Raw genomic sequence first — 22,909 nt, 5'->3', positions numbered from 1 at the left:
CAGAAACAATAACAACAGTAGTTTAAAGTAGGCCCTATACCATGTAGCCTTCTAGGCAACATCCCTGATGGTAAATACCCTCTACCCTCAGCCAAAGCAGCTTATTTATCTTTAGGGTAAATGACTGGAATGCCTTAATGTTCTTATTTTTGCATGTGCTTATTTCTGAAATAGCAAATCCCACAATTCCAAAATCTTTTCCTCCATCTGGCTATAATTAGAAGGATGAAAAGTCACTTAGAGTGTGTTTACATTAAGAAAACAAATCATGAAAGGTTTTTTATTTCATCATCAAATCTGAAGCTTAATTGTGCTGGATATTCTTGGTTGGCATCCATTTTCTTCCAGAGGGTATATGTTGTTCCAGGATCTCCTGGCCTCGAGGGTCTAGGTTGAAAAATCTGCTGAGATACAAATTGGTCTGTCTCTCTCTATGTGTGATCTGATTCCTCTTTCCTGTGGCCTTTAACATTCTATCCTTAATTTGTATGCTAGGCATTTTCATTATAATGTGACTTAGTGTAGATCTGTTGTAATTTTGTACATTCCGTGTCCTATAAGCCTCTGGTATTTGATTTTCCAATTCATTCTTCATGGCTGGGAAATTTTCTTTCTTTTTCTTTTTTGTAGTTGTAGGTGAACAGCATGTCTTTCTTTTATTTATTTTTGTATGCAGTGTTAAGAATTGAACCCAGTGCCTTACACATGTTAGGCAAGTTTTCTGCCACTGAGCCACAGCTCCAGCCCAATGTTTTGGAAATTTTCTGATATTATTTCATTGAAGAGATTGTGCATTCCATTGGTTTGAATCTCTGTGCTTTCTTTTATCCCAATAATTCTTACATTTAGTCTTTTGATGCTATCCTATAATTCTTGCATGTTCTTTCATGGTTTCTTAGCCATCTTCACCGTGTTATCAACTTTATTTTCCAAATTGTATACTTTGTCTTCATTATCTGACCTTCTGTCTTCCAAGTGATCTAGTCTGTTGGTGATGCTTTCTACTGAGTTTTTTGTTTGGTTTATTGTTTCCTTCATTTAAAATATTTCTGATTGGATTTTATTTCAGAATCTCTATCTCTTTCTTGAAGCAATCTTTTGCTACCTGTATTTGCTCCCTTATTTCTTTGTGTGATCAATGATTGCTTGTATTTGCTTTCTTATACCTAGTAATTAGAGAAATATAAATCAAAATTACTCTAAGATTTCATCTCATGGCAGTCAGAACAGCAGATATCAAGAATACAGACAACAATAAATACTGGCGAGGATGTGGGGGGAAAGACACACTCATACATTGCTAGTGGGACTGCAAATTGGTGTAACCAATCTGGAAAGCAGTATGGAGATTCCTTAGAAAACTTGGAATGGAACCACCATTTGACCCAGTTATCCCAGTCCTCAGTCTATACCAGAGGACTTAAAATCAGCATACTATAGTAACACAGACACATCAATGTTTATAGCAGCTCAATTCACACTAGCTAAACTGTGGAGGCAACTTAGATGCCCTTCAACAGATGAATAGATAAAGAAACTATGGTACATATACACAATGGAATATTACTCAGCCTTAAAACAGAATAAAATTATGACATTTTCTGGTAAATGGATGAAGCTGAAGAATATCATGCTAAGTGAATTAAGCCAGTCCCCAAAAACCAAAGCCTGAATGCTCTCTCTGATAAGTGAATGCTGATCCATAATCGGTGGGGGGCATAGGAAAAATAGAGTAACTTTGATGGGGCAAAAGGTAGTGTGGGTGGGAAAGGGTCATGGGAGCAGGAAAAATGGTGGAATGAGATGGACATCATTACCCTAGGTATGTGTATGACTGCACACATGGTACGATGCTACATCATGTACAACCAGAAAAATGAAAAGTTGTGCTGCAATTATGTACAGTGAATCAAAATGCATTCTGCTGTCTTATATACCTAATTATAATTAATTAATTAATTAATCAAAAACTTTTAAAAAAGAAAACAAATTACTTCTAGACTGTTTATCAACCACTAAAAGGCAGATTTCCGCCTTATTTCTTAGATAGAGCCCAACATTCTTTTTTTTTAAAGAGAGAGAGAGAGAGAGAGAATTTTTAATATTTATTTTTTTAGTTTTCAGCGGACATTGTTTGTACGTGGTGCTGAGGATGGAACCTGGGCCGCACGCGTGCCAGGCGAGGCGCTACCGCTTGAGCCACATCCCCAGCCCCGCCCAATATTCTTTTTTTTTTTTTAATATTTATTTTTTAGTTATCGGTGGACACAACATCTTTATTTGTATGTGGTGCTGAGGATCGAACCCGGGCCGCACACATGCCAGGCAAGCGCGCTACCGCTTGAGCCACATCCCCAGCCCCGCCCAATATTCTTAACACTGGCTCCTAGTGTATTTGCCTAGAGTTACCACCTATGTTTAGTTTTATTTTAAAAAATATGTAGTACTTTTAAAAATCACAGCTGATCTCTAACAATTGGCAATGGTGATTTCAGGGCAGGTCTGTTTTATTAAAAAGGTTTGTGCTTTTTTTAATTCTCCTACATTTTGAATTTTTGAAATTTTATCAAAAGGTAGTTTTTCCTAACTAGTTTTATGAAACTCATATATTTATTTACTATCTTGCCTTATAAGAATGCTGTCTTTTGGTGTGACAGTTTTGATCATGAGTTTTTTTTATCATGATGTTTTTACCATCTTTATGCCATCTCTGTAGAGATCAAGAGATGGATAAAATTCTAAATATATGATAAGAATAGTTGTTTTATTTATTGTTTGGTAATGAAAACATGTAGTAAGATTAATTATATTTTCCTGACTTGGTCAGAGTCTGACTATGCTATCTGTTGACCTTCATTCAAGTCCAGCACTGGTGTGAAAGCTGCTATTATCAATGTCTCATCTCGAGGTATTCTATACTCAGCAGAAAGGACAACTAAGTCATGATCAAGGATGAGTATCAGGGTGCCACCTCCCCCACAGTTCTCCTTACAGTCATGAAAGTAGGGAGCAGAACTATAGGAAGCAGGAGGCTTTGGGTATGAAGTGATGTCAAAAGATGGGCAAGTCCAGGGTCTGCTCCTGAAACAGGAAGCTTAACCAGTAGAGAGATGATATTGGATTAATGTGGCCAGAGCCCAGGTAAGGGAGGTGAGGAATTTCCTGGTAGAGAAGGTGGAAGCCAGAAGCTGCTCTAGATGAATGTTCACATTTGCCTGAGATTCTGAGGGCAGGAATGAGGTAGAGGGATGGTGAATAAAGACTTCTGTTTTCAGCCACTCTCATTATGATAGGCCTGTGAGGTCCAAGAGGTTTGGTGAGTAGGACGTTTGGTATATAAATGTTAAAATCTGTTTAATGATCTAGGCTCCCAGATAGAAATGTGGTTGTCATCAGCAAATGGGCGGTAGTTAGGACTTGTAGGCTGGGGGTTACCCGGGAAGTGTCTGATAAAGAGCAGACAGAGCCCAAAGTCATGTCAGTATGTGCATCAGTTTGGAAGAGCATGGGTTCAAGAGAACCATCAGTCAAGAAGAGCCATGGAGATGGAGGCAGCCAACAGGAGTCCTAGAGACCAAGAGTTAGCCCACAGTGTGATACCTGGAAGAGCAAGGATTGGTGGACAAGGCCAAATGCTTTCATGAGTCTGAGATGATGAGGATTGATTTCTGTATTTTTTTTCCTAAAGGTACAGATAAAATACATGAGATGCAATTGCCATTAATTAATTTTTATGTAGACTGTGGCAGAACCACTGGCAGGAAATTTAATATTAAATCTTTTGTTTCTAGCCAGGCACATTAGCATACTCTTGTAATCCCAGCAGCCCAGGAGGCTGAGGCAGGAGGATTGCAAGTTTGAGATCAGCCTCAGCAACTTATCTGAGATTGGTCTCAAAAAGAAAAGTAAACAGGACTGGGGTTGTTGCTCAGGGTTAGGCACCCCTGGATTCAATCCCCAGCACCAAAAGAAAGGTCTTTTGTTTCTTATTGAAGAAGCTGATACTATCAGAAACTTTAGACTGTCTCCATGGGGGTTGGGGGTGACGTAGGAGAAAAAGCTTTAAGAAACATAGACACTGAAATGCTTAAATACTTTTTAATGAACTTTGTTATGTCTGAGATGGCATTAAATACGCTTGGAAAATTAGCTGTGAAGAGAATGAATAAACACCAGTAAGTTTAAAAACTTGAGAAACCCTGTCAGCTCACTAATTTGCAGCTGGGATTTTAAGCTGTTTTCTAAAACAAGAAAAAAATGCAAGAGAAAAAACACAGCATTTAGAAATGTTCATGTGCCCAGAACACCCTATTAGTGAGCCCTGTGGCAGCCCCTTGACACTTAAGCATTTCGCTGCTTTGGTTTCTTCCTTTTCCAAATTCATAGTGAATTGCCAGCAAAGCACGGAGGCTTAAAAAATGACACCTTGCATTAACCTAACAAGGTGTTATGGGTTATGCAAGAATGTGTTGGATATTTATAGCCTGCTGAAAATTCCTGCTGCACCATCTCTAAGGTCAGAAGACAAAGATCCCTCCATCGTAATGGCATCTCTGTGGCCTGAAACTCATATGTTATCCAGAAAAACACTGTGGGCAGATTCAGGGTATTCTTGTTGGCCAAAAGCAAAGCAAAACAAAACACCTGGAATTTGTAAAGAGAATTGCACTTTACCACCTTTTCATAAAGTTGGTGTATTATCCCTAGAAATCGTGTATCTTCTTACCCAAGTCGTAAAGTTCCTAGAGAATAGAGACAGCTTCTGCTGTTCCCACGGTGGTTCTATACCAGGGGAGGGGTTTGCTCCCCTAGGGAATACTTGGATACTCTTCTCAGAATCCATTGAGCAGAGGCCAAGGGTGACACTGAATATCTTAGAGTGTGCAGCCCAGCCCGGAATGTCAGTGGTATGGGGCTGCAGAAATGCTGAGGCATCTGGTGCTGCTTAGTACAGAAGTGGGATCCGCTTGCAAGGAGGAAGTCCTGGGTGAGGAAGGGAAGAAAGAAAAAGGACCAGGAGGAGTACAAGTAGGGAGGGAAGGCAGAAAGAGGCAACTATTAGTAAGGTAGGGATAGATGGCAGAGTAGAATAAAGAGATTTTTGTGAGCAATTGTGTTGTGTGGTTTTTTTTTTTTTCTTTTTTCTTTTGCAGATGGGAGAGACACTCAGTTTTCCTATTTCCCAGGACACTGCTTTGTGTAGCATTGAATATTATGAGTTAATAGCATGAGGTTTTAGTGAATACCATGGGAATCAATAGTAGATACCAAAATGGATCTATCAAGGTGATTCTTTTCTCTAAGAATTATTTACTTCAAAATAACACCAGAGGTTTGAAATATTTTAAAATAGGACATTTTTGAAAAGTCCTTTCGTCCTTTAAAGCAGTGTAGAGGTCTTTTGCTTCCAAGAGATAAACCTCGTGGTCAGGTTTGAGTCAGTATCCATTTGCTCATCCTCTGACCTCTTCTTCCCCCATGTACCTGCTCTTCTGGAGGGTAGGTCTCTGTTGTATGAAAGCTCCCTCTAGTTCCAGGCAAACAGTGTTTTTCCACAAGTATTTTACTTGTTCCTTTTCTCTTGATGTTGTCAGACTTTATCCCTCTCTCTCTTTACTCCAAAATCTCTTCCTCCTTTATTCTTTTGTTTGTTTAATCTTTCTTTTTTGATGAAGGAGAAGCTCTTCAATAAATAAGTTAAGACAAATTTGAGGGAGTCTTCTGGGAATTAATTTATCTTATTGAAGAGAAAGGCAGGGGCAGGTAGGGACTTTAGAGAATGTTTTCCTTTGGGATGGATTGAAGCTGTCAGAAATGGGTCAGATGAGGATTTAATGTGTGAATAGCCTAAGGCCCTGACTGTTGACTGTTGGGAGTGGAGGCAGTACTGTTAATTCTCTCTCTCTCTCTCTCTCTCTCTCTCTCTCTCTCTCTCTCTCACACACACACACACACACACACACACACACACACACACAGCTATCATTAGGACCTTCTCACCCAAAGGAACTCTTTAAAGTGTCAGAATACTTCCTTTTTCCATGTTCTATCTATCACCATCCCTAGTTCTTCATCTCCCAGAGTTGGCTCTAAGAATGGCCACTTCATTTCTGTATTCTGGTGCTATAAGAGTTGTGGGTGCTAGTGTAGATTTGAGGTGAAAGAGCCTTGATATATAAAAATAGCAGTAGCAATTCTGTTAGGACTGTAGTTGGACAGAGACACATAAACACATATTTGTAAGCAGAAGAAAAAAACATGGATGGATTTGCTAGGTGTTAGAGATGTCAGAGCACCCAGATGAGAAATTCTGATGGGTAAGAAAGAGAGAATTTTAGAAGTAAGGCTATTATTATCTGGATACTATTAAATGAAGCAGAGAATCCCAAACCATAGGACTTTTGTTTTGCCTCTGTTTACATCTTTCCTAAATTTTATGAAAGAAAAAGAATTTCATTCACATTGACACTGTAGTGAAATGCTAGGTGATTATGGCTTAAATGCATAACCCACTGGAGTATGTAATGGGACTTCTGTGCCTCCATTAAATGATGTGTGCATCAGCTACAATTAAGTGAATGTAAATTAAGGATAAGTTTGACATATGCATGCCAAAGAGTAATTTAAATAAATAATTCCTTTATTGATTTTATACACACACACACACACACACACACACATATATATATATATATATATATATATGATTCATGCCAGTTGGATTTTAGAAATCATGTATGAATATGTATGTATATATTTCACACATTTATATGAGAATATATATATATATATATATATATATATATATATATACACACACACACACACATATACATATATATGAGAAATATTAGGTTTGCTTTTGTGCACATGGCCATATTTCTAGCAGGAGAGATTTTCTATTAACATATATCAAGTGAGAAAATTCACATATCAAAGAATTTTGAAATAAGCAATTTTTGTTAATATCATGCACTTAAAGAGCATGTCATTTTAGATTATTATGTTTAAAATAGAAAGGAGCATGGCACCTCTAAGGTTATGTCATTCAGCCTACATTATAGAGCAATGTCAGTTGCATTCCTCTAAATCACATCATTTATATGAAGAAAAATAACAGATCAAAAAATGAGCAAGTCAAGTATTTTATCTCTTTGATGAATCATTGATTTGATTGTGCACTTGAGAGGACTGAGGAGGCTAGAGGCTCTAAATTACTGAAAGCTATAGATGTAATGGTTAGAGGCACAGCTCACATAATTATGTGAACGTCTTCTGCAGAGTAGGTGCATTCACACAATCACATCTCTTAAGTATCTATAGTCAGATACTTTGGAAAGATGCATATTTTTAAGATTATATTTTTGGCTTTACCAGAAAATAGGCCTCTGTACATTTATTTTAATGTGTAGAATTCACAAATTCAGCATATTTCTGACCGTTCATTTGTGTTTTTGTTTAGTGATGAGACATTACCAGGTCCAAGACAGCGATCTCATAAAATTAAAGCCTGCCCTAGAAAGCAACACCCTACCGTGAGGACCATTTTGTTTCTCACTTCCTGTTTCCTGTTCAAATATGATTCATGGTCCACATTGAGCTACTGCTCAATTAGCCTCTTGCAGAGGCTGAAAGATAACCCTAATTCCAGGATTCCTTAATGCCAGGACCACACAAGGTATAAATATGAAGATAAAGTTGTAACAGAAATTACAGCCAAATAACACACTAAAAAAGCTATTAAGATTGGCCATTTTTGTATGGTGTTTAGAGTCATAACCATAGCACATATAGTGTACTTATCTAAAATCTATAATCACAACTTTCTCTACATTAATATAGTCTAAATTTTTCATCCTCCCTGTGCCAGACAGTGACCTTGATCACCATATTTCTGTGGGATTCTCAATCAGCAGAGTGCATGGGGGTAGAAAGGCAACCTGACTGGAGAATTTGAGGGAGCGGAAACCATCACCAGGAGTAAAATTGTCTAGTAAGGAATTAGGAAGATTTGTTTAATTGTTGGTGGAGGCTGGAACTGTGGAATGTCCTTGTCTACTAGAGAGGAAGGAAGGTCTTTGCAGCCATCAGGATCATTCTAGCTTTTGCTTTCTTCCTGCTTTTGCTTGAGATGGGTCTGGAAATTTCTCATCTCTCAGACTTGACAAATCCCACCCATACTTCATTGACTCTAATAAATGTACATTAAAAATATTGATCATGATTGTTTTGCTGAAGTAGTAATTGCAGATTTGAGACAACTGACAACCCAGATCAGCACAGGAAAAGTTAATTTTGAGGAAAGTAAGCAAATATCAAGTAAGCCCAGATACTATGGAATAGGGAAGAGAGAGGCCAGTAAAATAAAGTGCTCTGTAAAATGTTGCTGTTGGTGATAAAAGATATTCAGCCTTGAAGACAATACCCTGTATTTAAGACAATTATATAGTTTCTAATATTATGTAAAGAACCACTGGATTGCTGATTAGGACGAATTCTACAAGTACCAAACCAACAAATGGCATAATTTCAGCTTTTGTTGCATGTCATTCTTTTTTTGTGTCCACTCATACAAATTTGTCCTATTTTTTTTTTTTAGTCTTTTCTCTGAAACCCAGAATCTGAGTGCAAATGTGGTATGGATAAAACCGTGTTGTGCTGGGGTAGCACCAACTAAATGAGGTGCTCCGGAATATGGTGTGTGTCTCATAAGCTCTTCATGTGACCAAGGGTCACAGTTGTGTTAGGTAGCATCTTTGTGTGTCAGCTGCCCCAGAATTACTTGTCTAGAATATCTGTGTCAGCGTATTGGTAAGAAACAGCAAATAAAGTAAACATTGTTCATTTTGGTTCATTTATTCCCCAATAGAATCCTGTACAATAGATACTGTTATAGCTATTTTACGGATGAGATGGTCCAGGGACAGATTAGATAAGAAACCTCCGTAGATCCTCAGAGCTGCTACCTGGTAGGACTAGGATAGTTGTGACCCTCAAAGCTGGTGCTCCTGGAGATCAATCTGATTTCCACCACCTCTGTCCTTGCTGTTTAGCCAGACTGGATCATTTACAATGTCATGGCTTATTCTTCTTCCCCCCTCAGAGGTCTGTCTTCCATGTGATATTTAAATATCCCAAGATAGGTACATTTGTTTTTGTCATGCCAATTTTTGCCTCTTATGACGATGATCTTATCCTACAAAAATTTTAGTTTTCCAAAGCAGACTTCTTCACTGTAGGTAAATTTTACCCAGTTTTTCAAATCAAAAGAAATCCAATAACCACAGCCACCACAGAGCCACACCAGATCTGGCCCAAGCTTGCCTTTTACCTCCTCTTCTCCCTTAGGTCTTTCAGATGAAGTCCCAGCACCCATGTGGGCTAAGGTAGTTAGATTTCCTTGCCTTTTTTAAATTTTATATATCATTGGTATATATTGTAGGTATGTCTTACATTTTGTCTATCTGCTACATGGAAATACCATTTCTACACTTATTTCAGGAAAATCTCTGCTTTCAGTGTCCCAGGGTCTATTTATCTGCATATATGTGTATGGATTAGGTACAAGGGCAGAATTCTGTTGAGATTTTGCTGCTTTTGTGTAGCTTCTTCTATATGAAAAAATTAGTTTAATCACATTATAAATCTACCCAGATATTAATTATATTTTCTTCAGATTTCAAGTGACTTTTAATATAGGACCTCATTATGTTACAGCCATCCTCTCACAAGCTCAATTTTTTTTTTTTAACATAAAAGGTGGAAAGAGCTTCTAAGAAGGAGAATGAGGATGCAAACCCCTTTTAGGTAGCATTTTAGAAAAGTTAGGTCTATTTGAGCTTCCTTACCAACCTCCAAAATTGCAGTTTAATCTTCAGTTCAGCAAGAAATTATCCTTTCCCTTCAATAAAATTAACATTTGAAATCAAGATTTCTGTGATTTTAATTAATAATCTTATTTATTTCAGTTATTAAGACTATACAAAGCTCAAAATGTCTATTAAAAAATGAGTAGAGCTAGAACTCAAGACACTGAGAACAAATGTTTGGGATAGACCATGGATAGAAATAAGCAAAATGTCCATTGTGTCTTTTATAATTATCCGACTTGCCCACTATCAAGAGTACCCACAAACTCAGAGAGCTGCTGTTTGGTATTTCAGTCACCAAGAATTTTTGAAGCAGAGATTCCTATGCTTTTGAGTCTTTAGATATTGTCAAGGCAATTTACTGATTCGAATCCTCTTATTTTGTTGAATTTCTTTTGACCCAAATTTTGGATTGTTTAAATTACTAGCTTTTTAACCTCTTGGGAATGTCAGATCACTTTGATGACCTATAGAAGCAGGTTGTCTCTCTCCAGAAAAATGCATGTGCACATAGTCAACCAAATTTAATATAAAATTTCAGGGTTCAAGAATTGTTGAACCTGTTCAAAAAGCCATTGAAATATTTGGAAGATCTGTATGGCACTGATGTGTTTTCATCAAGCAAAGTGGTAAAATCCCTTTAGACAAAACCTTCTGAAGGTCATTGAGTGATATCAAATGCTGTGTCAAATTGCAGAGTAAATACTGTATGAGATTTTGAATGATTCTGTCTCCATATTCTCAGTTTGCATGAATGCTCCTTACATTCTGTACGTTGCATTGTATTTTATCTTCAGTTAATCTTCATTTTGATGATTTTTAAAACCTTCTACCAATTTGAAACTAAAGGAAATGGAGAAAAGACCATAATTCTAATTTGTTGAGCTGATCACATCCTTTGACCAACTATTAAACAGCACTCTAGTTGGAGGTGGAAGTTGACCACCTTTTATTGCTAAGCAGTTGAATGTCAAGAATTATGCTACTATTAGAGGACAACTACAGAAAAATCCATTTCAGAGCATAGACTAGGTCTGTGACAATATTAAAAAATGTTCATCCACAGTGTAGCAGTCACTGATATTCATGATAAAAGCCCAAGGGAACATTTGAATGATTAAAGAAAAAGTTGGTCTGCAATTATATAGAATAAACCAGTGAACAAAAATAAGCAAAATAAACACAGTCAGGCATGTGCATAAAACTCTTCGGACATACAGACACCTACACATGAAAAGGCATATATTTATATCCATGCTTCTTCTTCTTTTTAAAAAATTTGTTGTTTTTAGTTATACATGACAGTAGAGTATATTTTGACATATTTATACAAACACGGAGTATATCTTATTCTAATTAGGATCCCAGTCTTTTGGTTGTACATGATGTGGAGACTCACTGTGGTGATTCATACATGTACATAGAAAACTTATGTCACATTCATTCCACTGTCTTTCCTACATCAACATTTCTTTAAAAGTGTGATAAACTAGTCATGTGGCTGAGGTAGTTTATCAATATGTGTTTTGCTAATTAGAGGGAAGAGTATCAAATTTTCTCTAATATGAATGTCCTGGTGATAACATTATGTTTCTTTACATTTTTAAAATGATAGATCAAATATTTGTATAGTATTTCAGTTGATTTTTACTTGTAGAAATTCAGGTATGTTTTTATGGTGTTCTCTGATATTTAATATCAAAATTCAGAAAGTGTCCTTGGTGTTTAAGGTTGAGAAGACAACCATGTTTCTGTTTAATATCTTTATTTATTAGCTTTCATAATTGCCACTAAACATTTCAAATCGATTTCATTTTTTTTGTCTATAATTACATTTCTCACAAAACTGAGATGTCAGTAGCTTTACACATTTTGTAAAAATGCATTGAGAAATGTAAGTTCCATTAAAGTGAGATATCACATTTGTCAAAATATAATTCTCAGAATGTTAAATATAATTTTCATAAACATAAGTATTGAGTACATGTCAAGATTTCATTTAGCTCAACCATCAGATTGACAAAGCCAGTGCAAAAAAGAAGCTCTATTTGTTTCCAGAGCTATCTTAATTCTGTATCTACAATATAAATTTTGGTATCAGTCCTGAATGAGGCCATTTATTCCTCTATCAATTAATTAATTAATTCACAGAATCATTAATATTTAAAAACTGTATACTCAGAATTTCTGGTATGAACCTCTTTTAGTCAAGTCCCAGGTGTCTTCCCCTTTTAGTCCTGATAGCTTTAGTTCCATGGTTCTTTAGCAAATATCAGACTCATCTGAAAGGTTTGCTACAACAGATCACTGGATTCCACCCCAGAGTTTCTGTAGACCTGGGGTGAGTCCTGGGAATCTGTATTTCTAACAAGTTCCTAGGTGATGCTACTGATCCATGGTGCACACTTTGAGAACCATTGATTTAGTTCTAGGCTTTGCCTGAGGATCAAGTGAGGCAGCAGGAGTAATGACTAACCCCTAGGAGTCAACGTAGTCTGTTCTCCATGCTATTCCTGTTTGCTTCTCCTGTCTCCTCTGTACACACAAGGTCAAGCACACCTATGCTTCCTCTGTCAAGTTGACATTGCTGGTAGCATAGCTATCCTCCAGGGATGTTCCCCGTATTTGAATATCTCAAACCCCTAATGGGGGTCATTAGGGGTCAAGTCCCAGGTGTCTTCCCCACAGAGACCTGGCTTCCCACAGTTATCTCTTGTCCCTCAGTGATTTCAGTTTCACTATGAACCAGAGCTAGAAGGCTCCAAATCATGTCCTGTGAACCCAAAAGCACTTTTATCCATCAGGTATCATTTGTGACCTTCTGTTAGTAGGAATTGTTTAATGTTTGAAAGTTTGTCACCATAAGGACATAATCCTTTCAATTTTCAATCTGCCAGTTCACTAGTCTGTTCTGCTAGTTTATTCTTAGTTACTCATAAGAAGTAAAAGCTTTGGAGATTCCAAGGAAGTTTTAAGATTGAGAGTAGTGTTAACTCAGGGCAGAAAGCTGGTCTTTTCGATCTCTTGGAAGATTTCTGAAAGCTGGACTTCTAGAGATCATAGTCAAAGTGGGCAACTGGAAGTCAGAGGTGGGAGACACTAAACACATGCTTCAGGAGTTTGATGGAGCAAGAAAGGAGAGGTTTAGAAAATTATCAAGTTGAGGGTCATTGAGTTTTTAGAGGGAGAACCATTGCAAACCAAAGATGAGTTTAAGAAGTAGATATTAGTAATGTTATAGAAATAAAATTTGAAAGAAAGAAGGAGGCTCATCCCAAGATACTGATGAGGTTAGTGATGACCTTGACATAGGAGCTTGATTTTTCTTTGTAATAGATACTCTGTGAGTTCCAAGGCTTCTTGAGCTTCCTACATACTTCTAAGTCCCATCTGAACAGTGGATACAGTTCAGTTTTCTTCTACGATATGCCCATGTTAAACCTATGTGGAGCTCCTCAGCTTCACAAAAGGAAAGAAAAGACCAGAAGCCAGTCAGTGTCTCAAGTTAGTTCATGAATATGTAGGGTAACAATCGAGTATCTCTGCAAGTTTTATGTGGGAGTTGTTCTAAGAAGCTCCATGTAAAAAAACAAATAATAATCTCAAAGCAAAGTCATGTTTCTGTTTCTGTTTCTGGTAGAACCTACTTTGATCTTCTCACCATTCCTTTGTTCAGGAAAGGGTGGGTACTTCTAGAAGAGGGTGATGTGGCAAAATTGTTAGGGGAGGAAGCCCCTTGGGGAATTCACTTGGGGCCACGGGCATGTGTATCTCTTTCCAGGACCATGAAACCTCCTTCCCCAGGGCACTCTCGGCTCAGAGGCTGTCCCCTCGGTGGTGCTTCCTAGATGGTGAGTGTGGCTTTTCTTCACCAGGGACTGGAGGGGGTTGGAGCCAGCAGGGCTGGGCGTGGATTGATAGAAGGACTAGTTTTCCAAAGATCATTCCAAAAGCTTTTCTGGGACCACAATTGGTATTTGCATCTCAAATGAGGTGGCTTGCTGATGCCACAGCACCTCTGCCTAAGTTACTTCCTCCAAATGCTTGGTTAACAGCTGGTGGAACTCAGTATCACATTGCTCAAGCTAACGTTTTTCTTTTATCACTCCACTTTAGCTATAACTGCTGAGGGCCTCCCTTAAATTGATTCAGGCCAGTGGGTAGATTCTACATGCACAAGATGGGAACTGATTTCTATATTATTTGCATGTCACGGAGCTTCCATGATATTTTTATGAGACAATCATTTTATTTTAATGTATACATTTTTGTAACAAGGATACAAAATTTCAGTTGCACTCACATCTGCTGTAGTGAGCATGACAGATTGCATGCATGTTGGGGATTGTTTAATGAGTCCATTTTCCATCTCAAGATTTTCTCACTTTTATAGATACATCCTAATCCCATCTTTTTATCCAGTCATTTGTACTGAAATACATTCTTAACTCTACACATTGTTATTTATATACTACCCAACATTTCTACCACCCGGTCTCTCTGGTGTCTATATGGAGACATGGTTTTCACTGTAGACCTCTCTTATTTATCTGAGAGGACATAGGTATAGGTAAGAGTGACAATGTGTGTGAATTACAATGGCTAGGAAGGTGGGCTCATGTATGTAATCGGGATGCAGATTTTCACTAATGCTCATCAGCTGCCTCCACGGACTCCCTCCAACTCCTTTTTATTCCACAGCAGTGAGAAGCACAATCATTTGTTGCTCCTGAATTAACAGAGGAACATCTCAATTTGAAGAAAATTATGAAAGTACTTATGTTATTATAAAAATGTTATGTTCTATGTATAGTCTTGGTGGATAATGGTTTTGATAATGGTTTTAATCTAGATATTTCTTTACTCTATAAAGAGTTTCATTGAAAACCTTTTAATGGTTAACTAATTGTTAAAATCATGCCTGAAATCATGGGTAAGAACAAAGTAGAGTAAGTCATTTTAGAGACAGATTTTACTCTAGTCTTACATTATAAAGAGCAATGACCTTGATTATCTTAGTTCTTAACTAAGAAAACCAAATAAAACTTAGTTTTATTTGGAGAAAAGCTACTCTTAAAAGTTTGTGATTTTTAAATGATAATTTGTGCTTTTGAGTTTTTCTCTATTTTTTCTTTCTTTCTTTTTTCTTTTTTGTAAAACATCTGTAATATGTGAATTCTTGGATTTAAGGGAGGAGAAACAATTTTCTTTTAATATTAGGAATATTCAAAATAATTTCTAGGCACTCAAAATATGTACTTTTGTGTTTTTTTTCTTAAACCACAGATGCACCTTAATACCTCTTAGAGAATGATCTATATCGCCATCTATACCACATCCATATCTCTATCTACTTTGTCTGTTTGTTTCCTTCAGATAGGCCTCTAAGGACGCAGTTTGAAAGTTATGTGATGGCTTTAAGGTCAGCTGTGTTTCCTGGCTGCATCTTCATTCAAGCCCTTCCTTAGGAAGTCTGGGGTTGTTTTTTGTTTGTTTGTTTGTTTGTTTTTCTGGCTTTCTTTATGTAATAAAGCTCTGTTTAAGGTCTTATAAAAATTCTAAAGACATAAAAGAACAAATGAAACAGAAACCTTTAAAGAAGCTAGCTACGTATCTTATTCTCATAGTTATATGTGAAATTCATCTGTATAACAAGTTTAAATAAAATATAAATGTGCATAGAGGTAGTAGCAATAAATTCTTTCCAGGGTAGTGGAGTGAATAGAGGAAAGTATCCTAGAAGTAGAAACATTTGAGTTGTTCCTTAAAAGACAAGGAAGAGTTAGATGGCAGATGTGATGGGGAAGGAATCCCTAAGCATTGGAACAGCAGTGGCTAAGTGCTGAGTTTTTCTTAATAGATTTAGGGAGTGACCAAGTATCTAGCATGACCGAAATTCAAAGGTTTTGATTGGCACCGTGGAAAAAGATAAGGCTGTAAATTTGGTGACAAATCACAGATGAACGTGAATACTATGTGCTTTTTTTCTTTTTCTCCTAGCAACTTCTGCTGACCGCTTTTATCGAATAGACAGATCTCAGGTAAGTTTCCTTCACCCTGTTGACAAAATTGAAAAACTCCAAAGTCTGTATACTGTATTTATAGCTAGTCCCATAAGTTTTTCCAACAAAAGCATTGAAACATTTGTAAACTTTGGAGTTGTATTTGTAGTGGAAGCCCAGGGGCCCTTTTGTCTTCATGTATTTTATGATTTTTGGAGTGAATGATAGGCTTGACCTTGCAAATGGTCATAGAGAGTAACGTGGCTTGTAGATATCACCAGCCTGCATACCAAATTTTCCTTCACACAGTGCTTTTACTCCTGCAAACCCAAAATTTGTCTTTTAAACTCATTTCTGATGAACTAGTTTGAGACCCTAATTGTATATGCAGGCTACATAGTTTTAGTTAATCAATCCCCAGAGTTCCATAATGAGGAAAAAAAAAAAAATTCTGTTCAAGCTTAACAAGTCCTCCTACTGTCTGAATTCTGCAGGAAAAAAAAAACAATGTGCAAATGGTATTGAACCCAGGTTGAAACCAGTGGCCAGCCACGCCACTTCACTATGACTTCATCCTGGGAGAGGAAGTCCAAGCTGTCAGGTACTGACGCTGGACCAAGAGGCATGTGTGCTGTCAGTTCTTTGTTAGTATTTGGGAAGAAGAGGCAAGACCAATTCTGGTTATACTTCACAAGATCCTGGTCAACTGGGAATCCTGAACCAAGGGGATTCATCTCTCCCCATTGCCCACTGCCTGCTTCAGGGGAAAACATCAATTGCTTAGGCTTCAGACAAAACACTGTGATTGCTTGGTGTGCGGAGTTGCATTCTTCCTCAGGACCAAGGATGCTGCGTTCTGTTATTGTTTAGCTGATGGATGTGAGCATTTTGTCAGTCATCTGACAGTTTCATTTTTCTTCCTTAGGAACATTTGCACTTCGTGATGGAGATTTCCCAAGATGAGATTTTTATTCTCGACCCAGATATGGTGGTGTCACAGCAGGCGGGGACACCCCCCGGCATGCCTGATCTGGTGGTAGAGCAGGCCTCAGGGTGAGTGAGCTTCTCCTTGATTGGCACCAGCATCAGGCTGGCCTCAGGGTGACCTCTGGGTCTGGCTTGCTTTTGAAGTTGACATTGTAATCCAGCAAACTATTCTGAGGTGCAGATTTTCTGGTGTGTGTTTTTGCTTTGTTTTGTTTTGTTTTTGTTTTTTATCAAGTGAGGCGTAGCTTGATGTGTGGTTAGTCTGACTTATGAGTAGCTGTATAGAACGCACATTCCCAACTAGATTTGTGTCATGTCTGAGCCTTTTTTAACCATTACACCAACACATCCTACCAGACCTAGAAGCGACAGGTACTTGCATCTGTGCATCTATGCCCATTTATTTGGTCTGTTATCCAAACAAAAAGTTGACAGAGGTGATGTGACAGTGATTCTCTTCTTCTCCACTGTTTCCAGGCTGAGATACATAGATTATATAACAAGGACTGTGACATGTCAGTCTCTCACTAAGAGCCACACACTGTGCAGCACACCCCTCCTGTATTCTAGTGAATTAATCATTGGAAGTGCTCTGTGCTTGTTTTCTTATCTGTGAAATGTAATAAAAATTATTTCTACTCAGAGAAGTTGTTTGAAGAGTAAACAAATTGATGGAGATAAAACATTTAGAATAGTTTTTGGCCCTTTGATTGACATTGATTAAATATTATGTTGTTAAAAATCACAATCATCATTTTATAATGATGCAACTTAGTTTTTATTATCTTAAATCCATACTAAGAAAATTGAGGTTTAGTGGGTTATGTGACTTGCTTAATACCTCACGGAAAACCTGGGGTTCAGTCAGCTCTGATGCCAGAGCCCAGGCATTTATCACATTGCCTTACCAAAATAGTGTTAACGTTTCTAGGCGATTTCAAAATTTTTTAACAATTCAAAAATATTTATTTGAAGCTGTTTTGTGTAACAGATATTAGTGTAAGACTTGAGAAACAACAGTGCAAAAGTTAAGCAGAGGGGTGCTGGGGTTGTGGCTCAGTGGTAGCAGACTTGCCTAGCATGTGTGAGGCACTGGGTTTGATTCTCAGCACCATGTATAAAGAAATAAAATAAAGGTCCATCGACAACTAAAAAAAATTAAAATAAAATAAAAGCAGAGGAGGGGGCTTTCTGATATACGGGGGCTGAAGAGTTGAAATGAGGACAGTCCTGGGGAGCAGACCAGCCTGTGCACATGCTCACAGTATGTAACAGGCATGTTCATCGGAGTTAACTTTCTCCGTTGGCCCCCTTCACTTAATTTGCTTTCCATTTCAATTTTGGTCCATTGCTGCTATTTTTTATTGTGTGCTACTCTGCCAGAGCCAGCCGATATCCACGGTACATGCTGAGTGTGTGGGGATCAGGAGCAGGTTGATGTGGCAGCGTGGAACCATCCAGAGTTGCATGTAGAAAGTCAGTGCCACCAGAACTGTGCTGGCCTGAGGGGAAGGTCACAGGCACGAGGATGGCCTAATGTAACCCCAGATGTCCCAAAGGCTACCTTTGTGTGTTATGGCTCTACCTCCAACCTGTCAGCTGTGGGAAAGCAGGTGTGATGCTACATCCCAATGCAACAGTGGCAGGTGCTGGCATCTGGGGCCCTCCTGCCCTGAAAGTCAAGTGCTCACCTGTGATCTGATGAGGAGTGAGGCTACCTTGCCAAGGCTGCCCTCGGCATTGACCTCTCACTCTCTCCATGTCAAATACTGGCCAAATACTGGTTTTCCCTTAGTTACACCTCTTAGCTCCAAATATAAGTAGCTGGAAAATCCACTAGAACTCTAACTCACCCCTTTCTTACTTCTTATCAGTTCTCAAGAAATAAACTAGGATCCAAGAACAATGAAGGAGGATGGGCTTTGTAACTTTCTAACCTGCATTTCTGTGCCAGGCTCTCTATTGCTTCTGACTCCCATCACATGTAAAAATCACCTAATCTTTTTTATTTTTTATTTTATTTTTTGTTTCCAGGAATTGAACCCAAGGATGCTCAACCACTGAGCCACATCCCCAGCCCCTTTTTAAATATTTTATTTAGAGACAGGGTCTTGCTGTGTCACTCAGGGCCTCACTAAGTTGCTGAGGCTGGTTTTGAACTTATGATCCTCCTGCCTCAGCCTCCCAAGCTGCTGGGATTACAGGCGTGTGCCGCCCGGGCCCAGCAAAATCATCTCATCTTGACGTTCAGTTTATCTGTGAAAAAGGTGAAATCTTCCAATTAGTTCGTGTAACAAAGAGTCAATGAAATATGGAAATGTGAAACAAACTCTCAGTCAAGGTGGATTTCACTTCTCCAGTGTGGAGAAAAGGGCCTTCCTGAGATAGGACGGAGTTAATCACTTGCTGATTTTTAGTGCTTAACTGTCTGGTGCCTTTCTTTCTCCCAGGCTGTCAGACTGGTGGAATCCTGCCCTGCGGAAACGCATGCTGAGTGATAGTGGGCTGGGGATGATAACTCCCCATTACGAGGACTCAGATATGAAAGATTTCAGCCACTCCCGTGTGCTACAGTGAGTCTCTGGCCATCTTCCTTGGTGCCACTGTGATTGTTGGGAGATTTGTACCCTGTGACATTTACTACTAGCACAGACTCCCTTTTCAGTGGTGCTCAAGCTGTCTCATGTCTGTGTCATTGTGGCTTGCTCACTTTTATTTCCTTGCTCACTTTTGTCGACCTCAAGCTCCTGAAGGAACTTCCATTTGTCTTGCTCATGAGCTACCTTGAGACTGCATGCGGATCTCTCAATATTTCGATTTCCACCAGTGTTTTCTTTACTGGCATCCAGTGTTTATCGAATGTTCTTGCTTACCACATCATGGAGACATGCATGAGAGTAATCGTGAATAAATAGTTGGGAGGTGACCCATAGTTTTTCATCTGTGTGACCTTGTGTCAAGAGATGAGCCTCTGCATGTTTGCTCTGCATATTATTGTCAAGTAGCTCTTTTGCCTGAAGTGAGGTGCTGCCTGTGTGTGGTTGCAGTCTCTGTGGGCGAACGAATACAGTATTTGTTCAGAGATCAGAATAGCAGGTGTCCTTTCTTCTCAGACCTGATCTTGGGTGGAAAGAAGGATGCAGGTTTGAGCTTTGCAAGTGTGTTGGCACCTGATTCTCAGTGAACCCTCCCTTCTCCTATCCCTAAGTGCAAGTGCAGACACACCCTCTTGCACCCACTGTTTAGTTTCAGGCCAATGGCCCCATCAAGTTCACTGCAATTCAGGAAAGTAGGCTGGTTTCCAGTCCTCTTGGGGTGCTAATCAAATAGTGACAATGGCCTTGTCACACCCAATCTCACCTTTTGACAGAAAAACAAGATGGCTAAGATTCTTAGGAGCTCAGGGTTAACTGAAAGGGGAAGACAGTGTTTCTAAAAGAGGACCCGGAAGCAATTTCAGCATGACAAAGGAGAGAAAAATGAGAAATCTGAAGCTAATTATTTTATTGGCAAAGGTTCTACTCAGACACCCTGAGGGCAGAAAGAGACTTCATTTTAATTACTCCTTGGTATTACCTCCTATTTTCTTATGTGAAGGGGAGTAAAGGGAAAATAATGAATTAGTATAGATTTTCTTTTTTAATTAAACATGTTGTTGGTTCCGATGGCATTTTGACTGCTTACAATTCAGGGTGTTTCTCCACTTTGTTTTTATACAGAATTAGCGCTTGAGAAGCAGGGCTTGTCAGCCACCCATGAATAGCTTTTAAAAAAAGTGGTCGTCTATCTGTGGGCAGGCTTATTGGAAAATTAGAGTTTAATTAGCTGCAGAAATAGAAATCAAGCCCATACAAAACAGCTGAATGTTTTAGTGTACAGTTTCCAAAAAAAATGGAAAATGATCTCAATCTAGTTTTCTATGCCCTGATTTTTCTATATAGGACATATTGATGTACATGGATATATGAAGGAATTACTTCTAAAGTAGTAAATGTTTTTCCCCCAAATCATAAACAAATGTTCCACTGTACATGGTAGCCCAAGTTTTTAAAACACCCTGTCTAAATCAATGTTGATTTTTTAAATTTAGGTTATACAATTGGCCCTTCGTGTCACTTGGGATGGGTTCCAGGACCTACCACAGTTACCCAAATCTGTGGATGGTCTAGTTCCTTATGTGAAATGGTGCAGTGTTTGCATATAGCTCACCTCTAGATTTCTTATAATACCTAATACAATATAGATGCTATATAAATTGTTGTTACACTGTATTGTTTGAGAAATCCTGACAAGAAAAATAAAAAAGACTGTACATATTTAGTCACATATATTTTCAAGTATTTTTATCCTCAGTGGGTTGAATCCATGGATCCCTGCGTATGGAGGACCCAATATTATCCCTTTGGGGATTTCTCTTAAATTTTTGTGTATCTTTAATTGATAGCTGTCGATTTTCAGGAGTCACAGTGAAGCATTCACATGCAGTCTCCACACACTCAGCAGAACAAACAGGCCATCATCTTGGGCTCCATCTCCATCTCAGACTCACTGAAGATCTATACACACATAAATGGTTGTTTGAATTTACTTGTTCTAAAAAAAAGAGGTCAAAACTAAACTAAGTACTTTACCAGCACATGTGCACTGACTCTTAACTTTGCTTTGTTATTAGTATGTCCCTTACTTCCATAGGAGGAACCTCTTTTTGTCTGTTTGGAGATCATCTCTGATATAGACAGATAAGTAGAGCTAAGGAGATACCTCATGTTATAATAGCTACTGTTATGGAATACCTCCTGCTGGCTTTTCACCATAATGAAATTATCTTTAATTCTTTCAACGACTTTTAAATTTAGCCCTTGCCTAACATATGAGTAAATTGAGGCTCATAGAGGGTAAAATATTTAATTTAGTCACCCAAGAGCAAGTGCAATTTGAATGAGGTCAGATTGGCTCAAATGACATCATGCTTTTCCACTAGTATACTGCCTTCCCAAAGGGACCATGCAAGGGCAGCTTGCCCAGCTGCGAGTCTCACTGCCTCAGAAAGATTTACTTTGGTTTCCATTTCCTTTTACCATTTATAGAGGAAAAAATCCTACAATAATAGCAGTATATTGTTTGCACATTAAATATTTAACTGCAAACTTACCATAAAGTAAATATAACTGAAAAGGAATTTTGAAGCAAGAAAAAAAAATTCTTTGTTGTTTTGATATGAAAATTCATGGTTTAAGACTTCTATTTAAAAAGCATTAAACAGGGCTGGGCCATAGCTCAGTTGGTAGAGTGCATGCCTCACATGCATAGGCCCTAGGTTCAATCCCCAGCACCACAAAAAATAATAAAATGAATAAAAATAAAAAGCATTAAAGTGTATCAAATATGCACCAATATAAGCATAAAGTTATTATATAAAGGCACTCATGCACTGACCACCCTGATTCATCATTGCTATATTTGCATTGTCCTTCTATTAATCCACAATGTAGAAGAGTATAAAAATACATAATTTTTATGGCTATTTTTGTATTACATTTAAAAAATTTTTCATCACCTGTGTCACACAATGTATATATTTTGGAACTTGCTATTTTATTCAGCATCATATTTTTGAAGTTCATTCATGTTGATATGTAGGTTGTAAATTATTTTATTCCATGTAGAATTTTAAAGCACAAATATGCCATAATCTGTTTCTCCATTTTTGTATTTACATCTAATATTTTATTATTTTAAACAATGCAGCCAGCAGCCTGCTGCGTATGCCCTTTTGTGTTGCACAGTATATATGAAGTTTCAAATGTATTTAATATTGCAAAGTTTACCTTCCCAGCAGGAGTATATTTAACAATGTTTACATATATTTAGCCTGAAGAATTTTCTTAACACGATTGGCATCTGCTACTTTCAGACTTAAAGCCTCAGTCAACTTGGAGATAGGAGAAGTTCAGTTCTAACATCTTCAACCCAGTCTCTAAGAAGAAATCAAATGGGACACTTTAAATTCTTAGTACTGAACAAATTATTTACCAGAATCTTCAGGTCGTG

General features: G+C 38.0%; 1 protein-coding gene across 13 annotated transcripts in view; it reads left to right on the top strand.

Annotated features, from left to right (window-relative positions):
• Dgki (diacylglycerol kinase iota) overlaps positions 1-22,909 on the top strand; it is a 428,822-nt gene that overhangs the window by 346,544 nt on the left and 59,369 nt on the right. For all 13 annotated transcript variants that reach the window (XM_058575765.1, XM_058575763.1, XM_058575762.1 and 10 more), the window contains 4 exons: positions 13,651-13,720; positions 15,870-15,910; positions 16,797-16,924; positions 19,309-19,431. In XM_058575765.1, the coding sequence (XP_058431748.1) occupies positions 13,651-13,720; positions 15,870-15,910; positions 16,797-16,924; positions 19,309-19,431 (362 nt within the window). The remainder of the gene's footprint in view (positions 1-13,650; positions 13,721-15,869; positions 15,911-16,796; positions 16,925-19,308; positions 19,432-22,909) is intronic.

This window comes from Marmota monax, unplaced genomic scaffold (genome assembly GCF_021218885.2).
Source record: "Marmota monax isolate L192 unplaced genomic scaffold, Marmota_monax_Labrador192_F-V1.1 WCK01_AAM20220418_F8-fsc00122, whole genome shotgun sequence".
In the NCBI taxonomy this organism is placed as follows: Eukaryota; Metazoa; Chordata; class Mammalia; order Rodentia; family Sciuridae; genus Marmota; species Marmota monax.
The sequence above is the reverse complement of the archived record's forward strand: the minus strand, read 5'-3'. Positions and strand labels throughout refer to the sequence as shown.